This window comes from Ambystoma mexicanum, chromosome 9, assembly GCF_040938575.1.
Source record: "Ambystoma mexicanum isolate Mex_15411 chromosome 9, UKY_AmexF1_1, whole genome shotgun sequence".
Classification (NCBI taxonomy): domain Eukaryota; kingdom Metazoa; phylum Chordata; class Amphibia; order Caudata; family Ambystomatidae; genus Ambystoma; species Ambystoma mexicanum.
Genome location: NC_090931.1, coordinates 677,775,752 through 677,789,216, shown reverse-complemented (window position 1 = coordinate 677,789,216; position 13,465 = coordinate 677,775,752). Strand labels below are relative to the sequence as shown.

The following is a 13,465-nucleotide window of genomic DNA, read 5'->3' as shown; positions in this document are numbered from 1 at the left end:
CCCTACTTCCTCCTCCACCTGCGGCGCCCCCCAGGGCTCCATTCTTTCACCTTGGCTCTTTAACCCCTTAAGTGCCAAGGACGAGATATCTCGTCCTTGACATTACGTACGCAGTGCCAAGGACGAGATAGCTCCCCATCACTGCCAGGGGGCAGGATTACCTTCAGTTTCACGTCAGTGTGTGTAATGCATGCCGGCGTGAAACTAATTTTCACAGTAACAGCCATTTCGGGCTGCTGCAGTGAAAATGAAAGGCGAGTCTCCACCTTTCACTCCCTCGATCTATGGCTGTATTTCAAGCATTGTAAGTATTGCTGCTTACGGATCGGGCGCAGGGCGCTGGATCTGTGGGCAGCAATGCCACTAGACACCAGGGATGTCTTTGTAGTATGGGGGTGGGGGGCTGCTTACTAGGTAAGCAGCCCCCTCCCCCCGTGGCCCCAAAGCAAGGTGCCACATGTATGGAGACACCTGGGGGCGGATGGGTGAGCATCCGCCCCCAGGGGTGGGGGGCAACCAAAAAAGAAATATCATGGCTGGTGTAGGTGGTTGGTGGGGGAGTGCCCCCCTCCCCACTGGAACACCAGGGAATTTTTTTATGGAAAGGGGTTGTCCCCCACCCACCAAAAATGGACTTGGGGTCATGTCATGCAGCCCTCCCTGGGGGCAGTTATCTGCTCTTAGGAAGGGGCATGTAACCCCAGGGAGGGCTGCATGAGAACCCCCCTCTTATCTGAATGAGATGCTCCCCTCCTGCATTTGGTGTGGGGGGAGAGGGTCACCCCCAGAGTACATTAGAAAATTACCTGGCGGTCTAGGGTGCCCCTCAGCCCCCCCCTAAAGGGCAGCCTGCCATTTTGAATTTCTTTTCTTTGTGGGTGCACCTACCAGGGCGCAAAAGGAAAAGGGTAACCCACTGCTAACCCCAAGCCTTTCAGCACAGCACATTTTGTTCATGTGGGCAACCTACAGATTTGGGCCTAGGGTGTTGAAGCCAGCAAGGAAAACAGGGAGCCCCATGCATTTCCCAAAAGAGGAGACCCATGGGAACGCAGAGGTCTGACAAGGTTGCAGTTCAAATCTCAGTATCGGGGCCTTCTATGTCAAAGTCTCATTGCCATTCAAAGTCTCTTTAAAGGGCCGATGCGACAAACAAACATTCAAAAGTTCCTTTCTCCTCAGGATTCTCATTTACAAATTCTGGGTGATTTTCAATTCACCATGGGCCCCTCTGCGCCAGGCTCAGACCCACTTCAACACAAAGCTTTCAATGAATCTCCCTGTGCCGGGATCGGACCAAATTCATGCACTTTTCCAAACTTTCTCTACTTCATCGAAATCGAAGACTTTCGACTGTGCGCAGGATTTGACTTATCCCGTCGCAGGACCACTTTGATTCACATTTATTCGTTTGATCTCCCTCTGTCGGACTCGGACCAAATCTATCTACTTTTATCACTTCTCTGCTGGGTACCTTACAGAGACCTTCAATCGGGCATCCACGCAGTGCAGGACCACTTTGTCAAAAGTATTGTAGCTTGGTTTAAAGTTTAATCAATCAAACAGTTTAACTTCATTGGTGTCTCTTATCACATGCGTTTTAACAAAGTTCGTTCCAGCGCTCGCCATATAATGTTGCTGCTTGCAACTTTGGCTTCAATACAGACCGGCCTTGTATCGGTCTCCCCAACTCACAGGTGTGGTGTTTTCACTGAAGCGGCTTTGTTCTTGGAGCCAAGGAGAGTACCACGGTGGCTGGAGAATCTCCCTGCCTGGATTACTGACGTGGCAGTGCCCCGGGTACCTATGACACACAATGCAGGATTCTCCAGCCTAGTTTCCTAGTCTTAAGCTTTCTCTCGAAGTTTCGTGGTAGTAGCGGTTTCTTGTCGGAGAGGTCAAGGGAACATCCCTCCTTGCGACACCCTTCTGTTTCGCCGTTTTTCTCCTCTCGTTAAAATGGCATCTTGGAACTGCTGTTTCCCTGTGTGCTTTGCCTCGCTCAGAGTGTGCTCTCGTGTTCCGCCTTTTATCCGTATGTGGAAGTGTAATGGATGTCAGGTGTAAGTGATTGTCGATAATTTCCTGACCTCGCCTGATCATAGTATTGGGACATGTCAGGTACACGGCTCGGGTGTTAATCTGTTTTCCCTTAAAGTGAGCTGTCAGTAAGAAAGTGTTTGTGTTGTAAAAGGGAGGGGGGTGGGCAAAGTTCCTAAATATCCTACTGGGTAAGATGGGGTAAAGATGTTATAGGGAAGGGGATATCGCGTCTCACCATCTGGTGTCCCACTCCCACAAGACCCCTCACCCAGGTGATCCTCCCGCACTGGTCCACCCGCAGGAACTGGATCCAAAATTGATGCCTGGCCACCTAGATGACAGATCCCAGGGAACTAGTGAAACCTTCTGGTTTCTCACATTAAGGGTCCCAGACCCTTAGATCTCTTCTTGTTTCATTAGAGTGCTCTCTCACTGAGTACGTCTCTATTTCGTTTCTATGCTTGGTCTCACTGAGATGAAGAAGATGGTTCTGTCTTCCATCCAACCACAGCCTCTAAGGGTTCCCAGCACCTTCCTGGTCCCTCTCTGCATACCTTCTAAGTTGATCCGCAAGGGTTCTGGTCCTTGGCAACAGCGGCAAGCTTCTCTGGCTTCCCTTTGGCTCTTGTGGTCTGCTTTCGGCTTTTGGCGGCTCTGCCACGTTGGATTCTCCCTGCACGCCGGGTCTCGCCTGGACCGCTCGGTTGGCTTCCTTCCTGCCACCGGACATCAGGTTTCCCAGCCTTCAGGTGAGTTTAGGCCCCATTTTGCCTTTTCAGACGTCGACTTCCTTCTCCAGGCGTCCAGGTCTGCAGCGCATCCTCTCTATGCGGCTTTGCTTTCCCGCTCCTCTGGGGCAGGACTGACTCGGAGGACAGTCCTTTGTCTGTTTTTATGGTAAATTGTCTCTTGAATCTTGGATAGCTAGTATGTTTGTCTCGGTTGCTCTTCTTTTTTTATTTTTATTTTATTTATTTGTAGGGCTCCGAAAGCCCACGGGAATCGGGGCGCCAACATAAAGACAGGATGGCAAGGACAATACAAAGAAACCGGACACTTGGTCAGTGTAGCTATCCACTCCCATACTTCCCTCACGCTTCTTTGTCACAGAATTATCGATCTTATAGACAGGGCTACTCTGCATGAAGTAACTAACAGCAAAAAGAAAAGATGGTCCCTGGGTTATGCATGGTGAAGAGAAATCACTTGTGGAGGTGGAGTCAAGATGTGGGTACCACATTCTCCCGGGATAGTAGTAAGAGAGGGACTCTTCTTTTACCAGATCCTCTTGTTGGGTTTTACCCCAGATGTTCTGTATGTTCAGTAGGTAAGGTGTCTTGTTTCTTGAGGCTTTCCAGAAGGGGGTCCTCCTTGCCAAAGGGAGATCCCACCCCGAGATTCCTCACATTAATAAAGAAACATTGCTACCATTAAGGTCACAACACACAACACACTTAAAATGCAAAACACCATTAATTAATAAGCAGCAATCATTGTGTATGTTAACTCGAGACCAATTCTGACCAACCTTCTCAAAGACATCATAACCACCTTAAAAAAATGACCTGCCTCACCAGGTCTTGCTAGGCAACCTCACAAATCCTGCTGGGCAATCTTCATAGAAGCACCTAAACACACCCAAAAGCATCCCCTCTTTTAATACCCCAATACCTTTCTCAATGTGATATCAATGAAGGATAAAAAAACCTCTCATATTCACTAAGTGTAGAAAGTAGGGAGATGAAAGGACTGGTGAAGAATGGATGCCTTGGACGGTCTACAATCCCGGAACAAAACCCAAAAATGTCAAAAGCCGCCTTTTAAAGCACCATGACATTTTTTTCAAAAATCAGAAAAATAGAAAAAATGCTTTAAAAAGAGTTAATGTCAAATGGGATTGGCCATTGTGCCAGCATGAAGCCAATTAAGAATAAGATGTGTTCATAGGTGGTGAGCTGATTTGCCTTGCGCTGGAAACCCAAAAATATTCACCATACAGCTCAATCACAATCTGCTCAAAGGTCAATAGACAGAGGGCCTCATCAAGAGTTGGGCGTTAACCCTTGACTGCAGCGGTAACGCTATTACCAGTATGGACACATTCACCTCCAGAGAATGCACTGGCAGAATGGGCCATTTTGGCGCTATTAGCGCAAGCACTAATACACCTCCCAGCCTCATTGGGTCCAATGTGCCCAATGGGGAATGGGGATTTACTTGTTTGCCACTACTCGTGATCCAGTGCAAATTGCAGTTGCGGTAACCCAAATAGCGGTATCCGCAACGCGAACAGTGTTGGGCGGTATCCTGCCGCAATTAGCGCAGGGATACCGCCAAACTCGTGATGTCCTCCTGTGGGGACTCAAATGCCTCAAAACAGCCCACAATCATATTTAGTGGCTTTAAAATGCAGCCAGGAAAAATCGAGGGACATCAACCCCCTCCGCATAGAGGATAATAAGCCTAGTGCTTCTCCCTCTCCTTCCAGCCGTCCTTTTGTCTCCATTCTTCGCCCGCAGACAGCAATCTCCTGCTCTGACTTCGAAGCCTTCCTTTTATGCTATCTCGGCCTAAACTGTCCACTGCCCTAATTAGCATACGCATCTAACGGAAGCAAAAAGCATCCGAGTCCCAAAAAACTGTTGAGCGGACTGGTCTTGTATCGGTGTAAAGCATCTTTTTAAGGAAGTAAAAAGCTTGTTTATGTTGAGAACAAGGCTAATGCACCTTTCACCCCCTTATAAAATGTGCTCGGCAGCTTCAAGCTTAGCAGGAAGTCCTGTTCTGTAGTTCTTTCAATATCGGTTTTATTTACTATTACCGAGACTATTTGGCACAAGTCCCAGAAAAAACATGAATACAGTCTGACTTGGTGTACGCGATGTACCCGCAAGAACCATAACAAAGATAAGGCTTGGTGTGGCTGCCGAAATCCAAACCAACGCAATGCTCTACATTCAGCTGTGAATCTTTTTGCCTAAATGTATCAAATACATTTGAAAACAGTGCTCGCTTCGAATATTTGCTCAAAATATCATGCCCTAAACATAATTAAACATGGCTGATACTAAAAATCCATGGCACTAGACCCTATCCTCTTTACTAGGAAAAGACGTTTAAGTGCTAGGGCCTTATATTTTAAGACAGTCTAATGGTGTTTTAACTGGTTTCTAATTATGCATCTGCTTCTAATTGGTCTTCTGCAACCAATCACCACCCCACATTCTTCGGAGTCTAGGCCTCACTCAGTCACCTACCTTGATAGAGTTTGGCTGGATTTAAGGATCATTTTCCTATTCCCCAGAATAGGGTTGTTTCTCACAATGTGCCCACAGGTCTGATTCTGAAAATCCATCTTTACAGTCATACTATTTAAATATTTTCAGTACTTTCTTTGTATTCTAAAGTGCTTTGAATAAAAGATCTATAGAAATCAAATGAATACATTTTATGTTATTGTGTTATGTCACTGCTACCTCTATTAGAAATGCTGAAAATAAATTCCTTGCTCGCCAGATATAAACATAACTATGATGAAATGGGGTAGCACAAGTCAAATAAGATGGGTGGCTGACATAGCAAAGGAGACTATTTACCATACACATTATGGTTATTTTAATTGTGTTATGTTCCTTAAGTATGTTATCAATCTATTTCCAAAAAGACCTTTTAAGGAAATCACTATATCACATTGAAGGGACACACTCTTTGGAGTGGGCAACAGCCCAAGGTGTCATAGTTAACATAGCAAAACAAAAGGAATTTATGACTGGAAGGTTATGAATTAATCTTAATCTCTGGTATTGCTCAGGGCAGCCCTCCAGAGTTGTTCCTCAGCATGCAAAGCTATTACAAAAAGGGTAAAGACCATATGCAAATCAGGCTTGATCCCACTCCAAAAGTTGCAGTCCAGCCCGAACTGCTTGGCCATATCCCTTCCGCACAAGACCACAAACAACCCCAAACAACACAGCAGTGTCTGACACCCGCAGAGAAAAAAGCAAAAGTGGAAGGATGAGGAGATTTACACTCCTGATGTCCTTCTGGATCAGCATTTGGTAAGGCTGAGCTCATGCACAACACTTGATTTTGCAAGACAATTTCTAAGAGTTACTTGCTAATTCAAGTAGAAGACTTTCTTCTGATTGTGGGGTACACACTGTTATAGTGTTCTTACACACCCAAACATACTTATAACTAATACCATTTTAGAAATGTAGCTGTAAAAAAAATATTTTTTACAAATAATGTCCACTTTCGAATACCAATAAGACATTATGCCCCTTCATTTGCATGTCTGTTGAAATAAGACACAAATATGTCCATGGTCCACTCGTCCAGATGATAGTCAATTACCACTTAGGGCAGGAAATGGTAAATAATGGTAAACAAACACCCAGAAGGAACTGGCTACAGTGCCATTTTCTGTCCCAGGCATAAAATTCACTTTAATCACTGCCAGTGATCAGTAGCAACATAGCGGCTGCCATTGAAGGGATAACAGTTGATTCTGCATGATTTTTTCAAGACATAAAAAAAGACAGCGTAATACTTGGAGATTCCAGCCTCTCCGTCAGAAACAAAATCAGGTGTGGGCAGAGATGCAACAGATACTCAAAACAATACATTTCATTCAACTAACAACAAAGTCTGCTCATACCGTTTTGGTTCTCCAAGAACTCTGGGAAGTAGAAAAACTCTGGAATGAGCTCCTTCACATCATTTGGATTATCTATGAGAGCCTGCCACGTGGCTGGAATAGAATGAAACTGACGATCTGCACAGTCGAATCTACACAGTGAGAAAGTATAAAAGAACAGGTTACTCACTTTGCCAGCTGTTGTCCACCATATATATGGGATACATTACTCACCGTAATTGTATTTATGATGCTTGTAGCTGCTTAGATTCACATGCTGTGCAAAGGCCGACATCTAGTGGTAGCTGCAGAGTATTACAGAGTATTACAGTTGCTGTTTTCGAAATTCGAAAAGGGACGTCGACAGGGCGTGCCAATAATACTATCCCTAGTGTGACGTCCACTGTACCCATGGTCCTTCACGCGTTGAGGTCCTTCAGATTGTTATTTTTCTTACATGAGGTAGCATGAAGTGTAGCGTGAGTACAGATGCATCCAAGCAGATATGTATCAGACAAGCTCAAAAGCATCCATGTGCCTTCTCTCCAAGGGGAGGAAAGGTGGGCGCATGTGAATCTAAGCAGATACAAGCATCAGAAATACGATTACAGTGAGTAACATATCCCTTCTGAGGCTTGTGGATCTGCTTAGATCACATGCTGTGCATAGATTAGCAAGCAGTGTTAGGAGAAGGTGGTGGGATGTGAGAAGGTTCATGGGCGAACAGATGTCTTAGAACCGCTTGTCCCACCTGTGTATCTGTCTTGGAATGTGTGTCAATGCAGTAGTGCTGAGTGAAAGTGTGTACTGAGCTCCATGTAGCTGCTTTGCAAATGCTGTCTAGGGGGAAATTTGCAATAAATGCAAAAGTAGCTCCTCTGCTCCTTGTGGAGTGAGCTCTTGGCATGAAAGGCAGTGGCTTGTCTGGCAGTGAACAGCACAGTTGTATGCACCTGACTATCCATCTGGAGATGGCATTCTTGGAAATGCGATCCCCCTCTCTGCCTGGGGCTATGGAGACAAACAGTTGGTGTGTTTTCCTTAGCGGTCTAGTCTTGTTTACATAGTAAAGGACCGCCCTCCTTACATTTAGTGTATGGAGTTTTACCTCAGCTGAGCTCTTTGGTTCTGGAAGAAAGCCGGAAGCTCAATGGACTGGTTCACATGCAATTTTGAAATTAAATTAGGACAGAACCTAGCTAGGATGAGTACGTAAAACCAGTTTCTCTTTGTGTATGACAAAGAAAGGATCCTGCACTGACAATGCTTGCAATTCACTAACTCTTCTTATGGAAGTAATAGCCACCAAGAAGGCAGTCTTGTGAGTCAGGTGTTTAAGACTTGATTTGTGCATCGGCTCGAAAGGGGGTCCCATGAGCTTAGCGAGTACCACATTGAGATCCCATCCAGGCGGCGGGTTTGAAATTGTACTCCCTCCATGAATGCCTTGATGACCGTTATCTTCTCCCATGATACCTTATTGTGGGAGGTGGTGTAGGCTGACAAGGCCGCCAGGTGGACCTTCTAAGAGTTAAATAGTAACCCTGAGTCTAACAAGTGAAACATATAATTTAGAATGTGGGATGAAGTACATTCTATGTGGTTAATTCACCAAATTACAAATGTTCTCGACTTGTCGAAATAACAGTGTCTAGTGTTAGGCTTTCGTGCTTCCTTCAGGATATACATACACCTCTGTGGTAGGTTAAGATGTCCGAACTCTATGACTTCAGGAGCCTTGATGCCAAGTTCAATAAGTGAGGTTGAGGGTGCACTGTCAATCCGCCGATTGAGTAGATTGGTCAGGCACGGGAGCTTAATGGGATCACACAAGACTTCAGTTCCCCTGGAACGTGCTGTGATGATAGGAATATTTTCCATCTGAGTGCCCATTTCCAAATTTGTTGCGCTAGCTTGGACAGATTTGGAGAATGTGTGCCCCCTTGTTTGTTGATGTAATACAACGCAGTACTGCTGTCAGTGAGGACTTGCAGTGACTGGGTCGCTAGGTGAATCTCGAAGGCCAAAGGGCCTTGAACACTGCCAGAAGTTCCAGCAGACTGATGTGGTTCTGCGCCGAAGCATCAGTCCACAGACCTTGTGCTGTGTGATGAAGGTAATGAGCCCCCCCACCCGGCAAGTGAGACGTCTGTTGTGACAATCGCTTGCACTTCCGGATTGTGGAAGGGTTTTCCCTTCAACAGATTTTATCTTGTCCATCAGCGAAGATTTTGTACTAGTGTTGGGGAAACGACCACTAGATCGTCCCACTGACTGTTTGTCTGAGACCAGTGTTTCGCCAACCACTCCTGCATTGGTCGCATGCACAAGCGCGCGTCTGGTACCAGGTAAATGCAAGATGCTATCATGCCTAGCAAACGCATAGCTTTGCGTACACTTATCTGGCGGCCGGCTTGATAATGAGGAATTTGCAGTAACATGTTTTGGACTCTTTCCTCTGATGGAAAGACCAACCCCTCTTCTGAGTCTATTACAGCTCCTAGGAACTGTTTGGTTGTGCTCAGCACTAGGCTTGAGTTTTTCTCGTTTATTGAGAAGCACAACTGAAAGAGAAGGTTGATAGTTCTTTAAATGTTTTGTCTGCAAATTTGGGGAGTCTCCCCTGTAATCAGCCAGTCGTCCAGGTAAGGGTACACTGGGATTGCCTCCCTGCGCAGGTGCGCTGCCACCACCGCCAGTACCTTTGTGAATATGCTTGGATCTGATGCTATGCCGAAGGGTAGCACTTTGAATTGGTAGTGTTCATTTGCTATCTTGAACCGCAAGAATCTTCTGTGCGCTGGGAACATTGAAATATGAAAATAAGTATCTTTCTTATTCAATGTTGCCATATGATCCCTCTGCTTTAGCAGAGGGATTAGTTCTTGTAGCGTAGTCATGCAGAACTTTTGTGGCTTGACATATTTGTTTGCAGGGTGTAAGTCTAATACTGGGCGCATTGTTAGATCTTTCTTTGGCACAAGGAAGTAGGTTGAATAAATACCCTTGTTTACCTGGTTGGCCGGGACGATTTCTATGGCGTCCTTTTGGAGCAGCGTTGCGATTTCCTCGAGTAGGATGCGTTGGTCTTCCCTCGAGTGAGTCTTCTGGCATGGGGGATGATTCCGGGGTCACTGGATGAGCTCCACCCAATAACCGCCTGCCACGGTGGATAGCACCCACTTGTCAGAGGTGATTCCCTCCCATGCTTGGGTGAAGTTTGAAATACGCCCTCCTACTGGAGAGACATGGGAGGGCACCTGAAGCGGGTAGTCACTGTTTTGGAGGTGTGGTACCTTCTCTAGACGAGGAGGACCTCACCCGGTCACGGGATCTGCGCTGCCCCCTTGGGTAACCTTGTGAGGCCTGGTCTTGATTGTTAACCCAGGATGCTCCCTGATTCTGATTGTAGCCTGAAACCCTCTGTGAATTTTGTCCACGTGAGCGACGAAAACTACTATTGCCTCTCTGGCCAGTGGGTTTATTAGTCAGCTGGCCCAACGACTTTAGTGTATCGTATTCTTCTTTAGCAGTTTTCAAGGGGTCTTCAACGGCCTTTCCAAAAAGTACATTGGGCTAAATGGGAATAGTAAGAAGCGTGGCTTGTTTGCGTCTCTTGCTTGAAGCCGGACTGGCGGAACCAAGCATGGCACTTAATAATTGTTCCCTCTGCAATAATCCTGCCCGTGTTGTCAGCGGCGTCCAGATTACTCTAACATGCAGCTTGAAACTGCCCTGCTTTCTGCAGCCACAAGGGCCAATTGTGTTTTAAGGGGTTCAGGGGCTGATGATAACAAAGCTGATACTTCATCTCATTTATGGCAGTTAAAACTGGCCAGAAGAGTGGTGTTATTGGGTATTCTCGCCTGAAAGGCAGCCGAAGAGGCCACTTTCCTCCTCATTGTGTACAGCTTCTTGCTTTCCTTGTCCGGGGGTGTTTCAGAAGATGCTAGGGGTGTACCCACTCGCTTCCTTGTTGTTGTAACTACAAGAGAGTCAGGCTTGAGCTGTGCCCTGATATAGAGAGGGTCTGATGGAGCAGGTCGGAAGAGCTTCTTGATGCAGGGATTAACTGCCTGTGTCTGGTTAGGCGTTTCTAGCGAGGGTTGTATCGTTTGCTGAATAGACTGCAGGAGGGGAATGAACTGAGTGACAGCCTTCTTATCCCCCAAAATGTCATCAACAAAGTCCTTGCCTTGTTGAGTTTCCTGCGTTTTTATCTGGACGTTCTCAGCTGCCTTGATGAGCATGTCGTTTAATAGTGGCTGGTTATCTATAGGAGAATCTGCGACAGGGGGATCCTGGTTGACGGGAGAGTCTATGTTATACATGTCTGGCTCTTCATCATCATCATCACCATAGTAAGGGTCTGTGGCTTCTTGATTTACATAGAGGTCCTCATTGTCCGGGTCCAGTTCAATGACTGAGGGGTCTTGCTGCGATGGAATAGTTAGGGTATCGGGGCGAGACCTCTTTGATGGTGGTTGAGAAGCAGTGGCTGATACAGGGGCCTGAGAACTAGAGGGCGCTGTAGTGTGAAGGGTGGACTGAAGACTCTGGAAGTAATTAGGGTCTTTTAAAAAAATGTTTGCCATGAAGGTCATCCTTCTCATGACCATATCAATATCCTCACATGTCCATTGGGCAGAGCTAGGAATGGACATAGGGTCCAATGGAAGCCCCTGATCCTGAGGAGTGACTGGGACTTGGGGAGAAGGCTGGCCCTTTTTCTTTAGGGCTGAAGACAAGGAATCTGCTTCCTGTGAGTCTTTACTCTTGTGTGGGGACCTATCCTTATGGGACCTTTCCCTGTGAGGGGTCTTAGAATACTTCTTCTTGGACTTACTCCCCTTTATTAGGCCTTCTGGGATGTGTTTTTTAACCAAATGGGCTAGTCCCGCCTGAATAGGGTTTTTTACCGTTTTCGACAAAGATTGTTGAATTTCAGCTACGGAATGATCCGAAGTCTCGTCTACTGACGTGCGAGGTTCAGGAATGGATTTAGTCGCAACGTCTGTTCTGTCTTTCAACAGTCGGGGCCTGTCATGTGGCGATCGGGCCCGAGGACAGTAATTCTGCAGACCTCTCCCTAGATGTCGTGCGTGGGCCTTTGTTCGACGAACGTGTCGCGTCTCGGCCGTGGGTTGTGTGCTTAGTGGAAGGGGTTGTGAGAGCGCCACTGCCGCCGGGTGTCGTCCCCGTAACAAGGCCGCCGGCCGGGCTGATGGGGTTGGTGGCTTGCGCTTGGGAAACTGAAGTATCTCCATCGCCTTTGCCATCAGATAACGCAGCGTTGCTGCCGTCGCTGAAAGTCCCCTCCACGTCCATGGTGGCCTCGACCTGCATAGCATGGTGGGCCCAGCGCTTGGTTAAATGGTCCTTTAATGTCTTGGGTTTAAATAGCCTACAGGCTCGACGGGTCCCTTTGACGTAATCCCGAGGGAGACAAAGGTTACACACCAGGTGTTTGTCGACCCAGGGGAATTTTTTGTTGCACTTAGGGCACAATTTGAAAGGTGTTCTATCCATAATGGAAAGACACGGCAGCAAGGCGAGAATAGTGTCCGAAATGGGGTAAATACATTCTTAAATGTCCTCCACCCCTCTCCCTACTGTGTGGGGCGAAGCCCGCAGTGGCTTTCCAAGGCCGGACGGATCCGTCGATGGGAGTCTTCGACGGTCGTTTCTTCACCGGTGTCGGATGTTCTCGATAATCGGTGATGTAGAATATAAAGGATAGAAAGAGAAACCATCACTAATTTGGTATAAGTCAATGGTGGTATGCCTAAAGGAGAACTCTGCGAAATAGCTTCCGTCTACTATGGCGGAAAAAGATTATCTGAGGGACCTCGACGCGTGAAGAACCATGGGTAAAGTGGACGTCACACTAGGGATAGTATTACTGGCATGCCCTGTCGACGTCCCTTTTCAAATTTCGAAAACAACAACTGTAATACGCCACTAGATGTCGGCCTATGCACACCATGTGATCTAAGCAGATCCATACGCCTCAGAAATATATATATATATGTAAACAAATTACTCACCTCTCAGTAATATTTCTTTTCTGATGGCTGTTCCTCCTACAAATTCCTCATCTTTGATATCTATCTCCCAGAGCAGCTGTTCTTCTGAAACCTTTCTGCCAGCAGGGGGTGCAGTACAGATAAGTCAGTTCTCCCTGATGCTTCTACGCACCTCACGCTGGATATGACTTTGGGAGGGCAATGAAGAATCAGTGGGAGTGACATCCATCAGAAAGAACATTACAGAGAATAAAGTATTTTTTTCTTTTAATGGATTCCTTCCTCCCATGGATTCCTCATCTTTGACAGAATTGCATAGGGGTGCGTTGATCTTGAGGAGGGAGGACAGCAAGGACACCACCTAAACCACCTAAACCAGAAAACTCTGAATGACAGCTCTGCTGAAACGAGTGTTCTGTACAGACTGAGAATCTAAGCGGTATCTGTTTAGCAAACGTGTGCAAAAACGATCACGTAGCTGCCTGGCAAATGTTCAGAACAGGAAATCAACATTGTAGAGCCGAGGTGGCAGACAGTCCTATTGTGGAATGTGCAAAGAGACTCCCCTTTGAAACTCCCCTTTGTAGGGCTTTAGAGACTGAGACCTCCGTTTTGAAATATGCACCGATGCTGGGAGGAAGCTCCCTGCCTGCCGAATGGTAACATTCGGATATACATAAAATAATCCAATGCAACAGGGTTTGCTTAGTTATGGCGAGACCTTTACGGGATAATGAATGGGCAACGAACAACTGGT

General features: G+C 46.6%; 1 protein-coding gene across 3 annotated transcripts in view; it reads right to left on the bottom strand.

The window, feature by feature from the left end:
* The window catches only part of NBEAL1 (neurobeachin like 1), a 2,018,929-nt gene that overhangs the window by 283,804 nt on the left and 1,721,660 nt on the right, over positions 1-13,465 (bottom strand). For all 3 annotated transcript variants that reach the window (XM_069615520.1, XM_069615521.1, XM_069615522.1), the window contains one exon: positions 6,704-6,834. In XM_069615520.1, the coding sequence (XP_069471621.1) occupies positions 6,704-6,834 (131 nt within the window). The remainder of the gene's footprint in view (positions 1-6,703; positions 6,835-13,465) is intronic.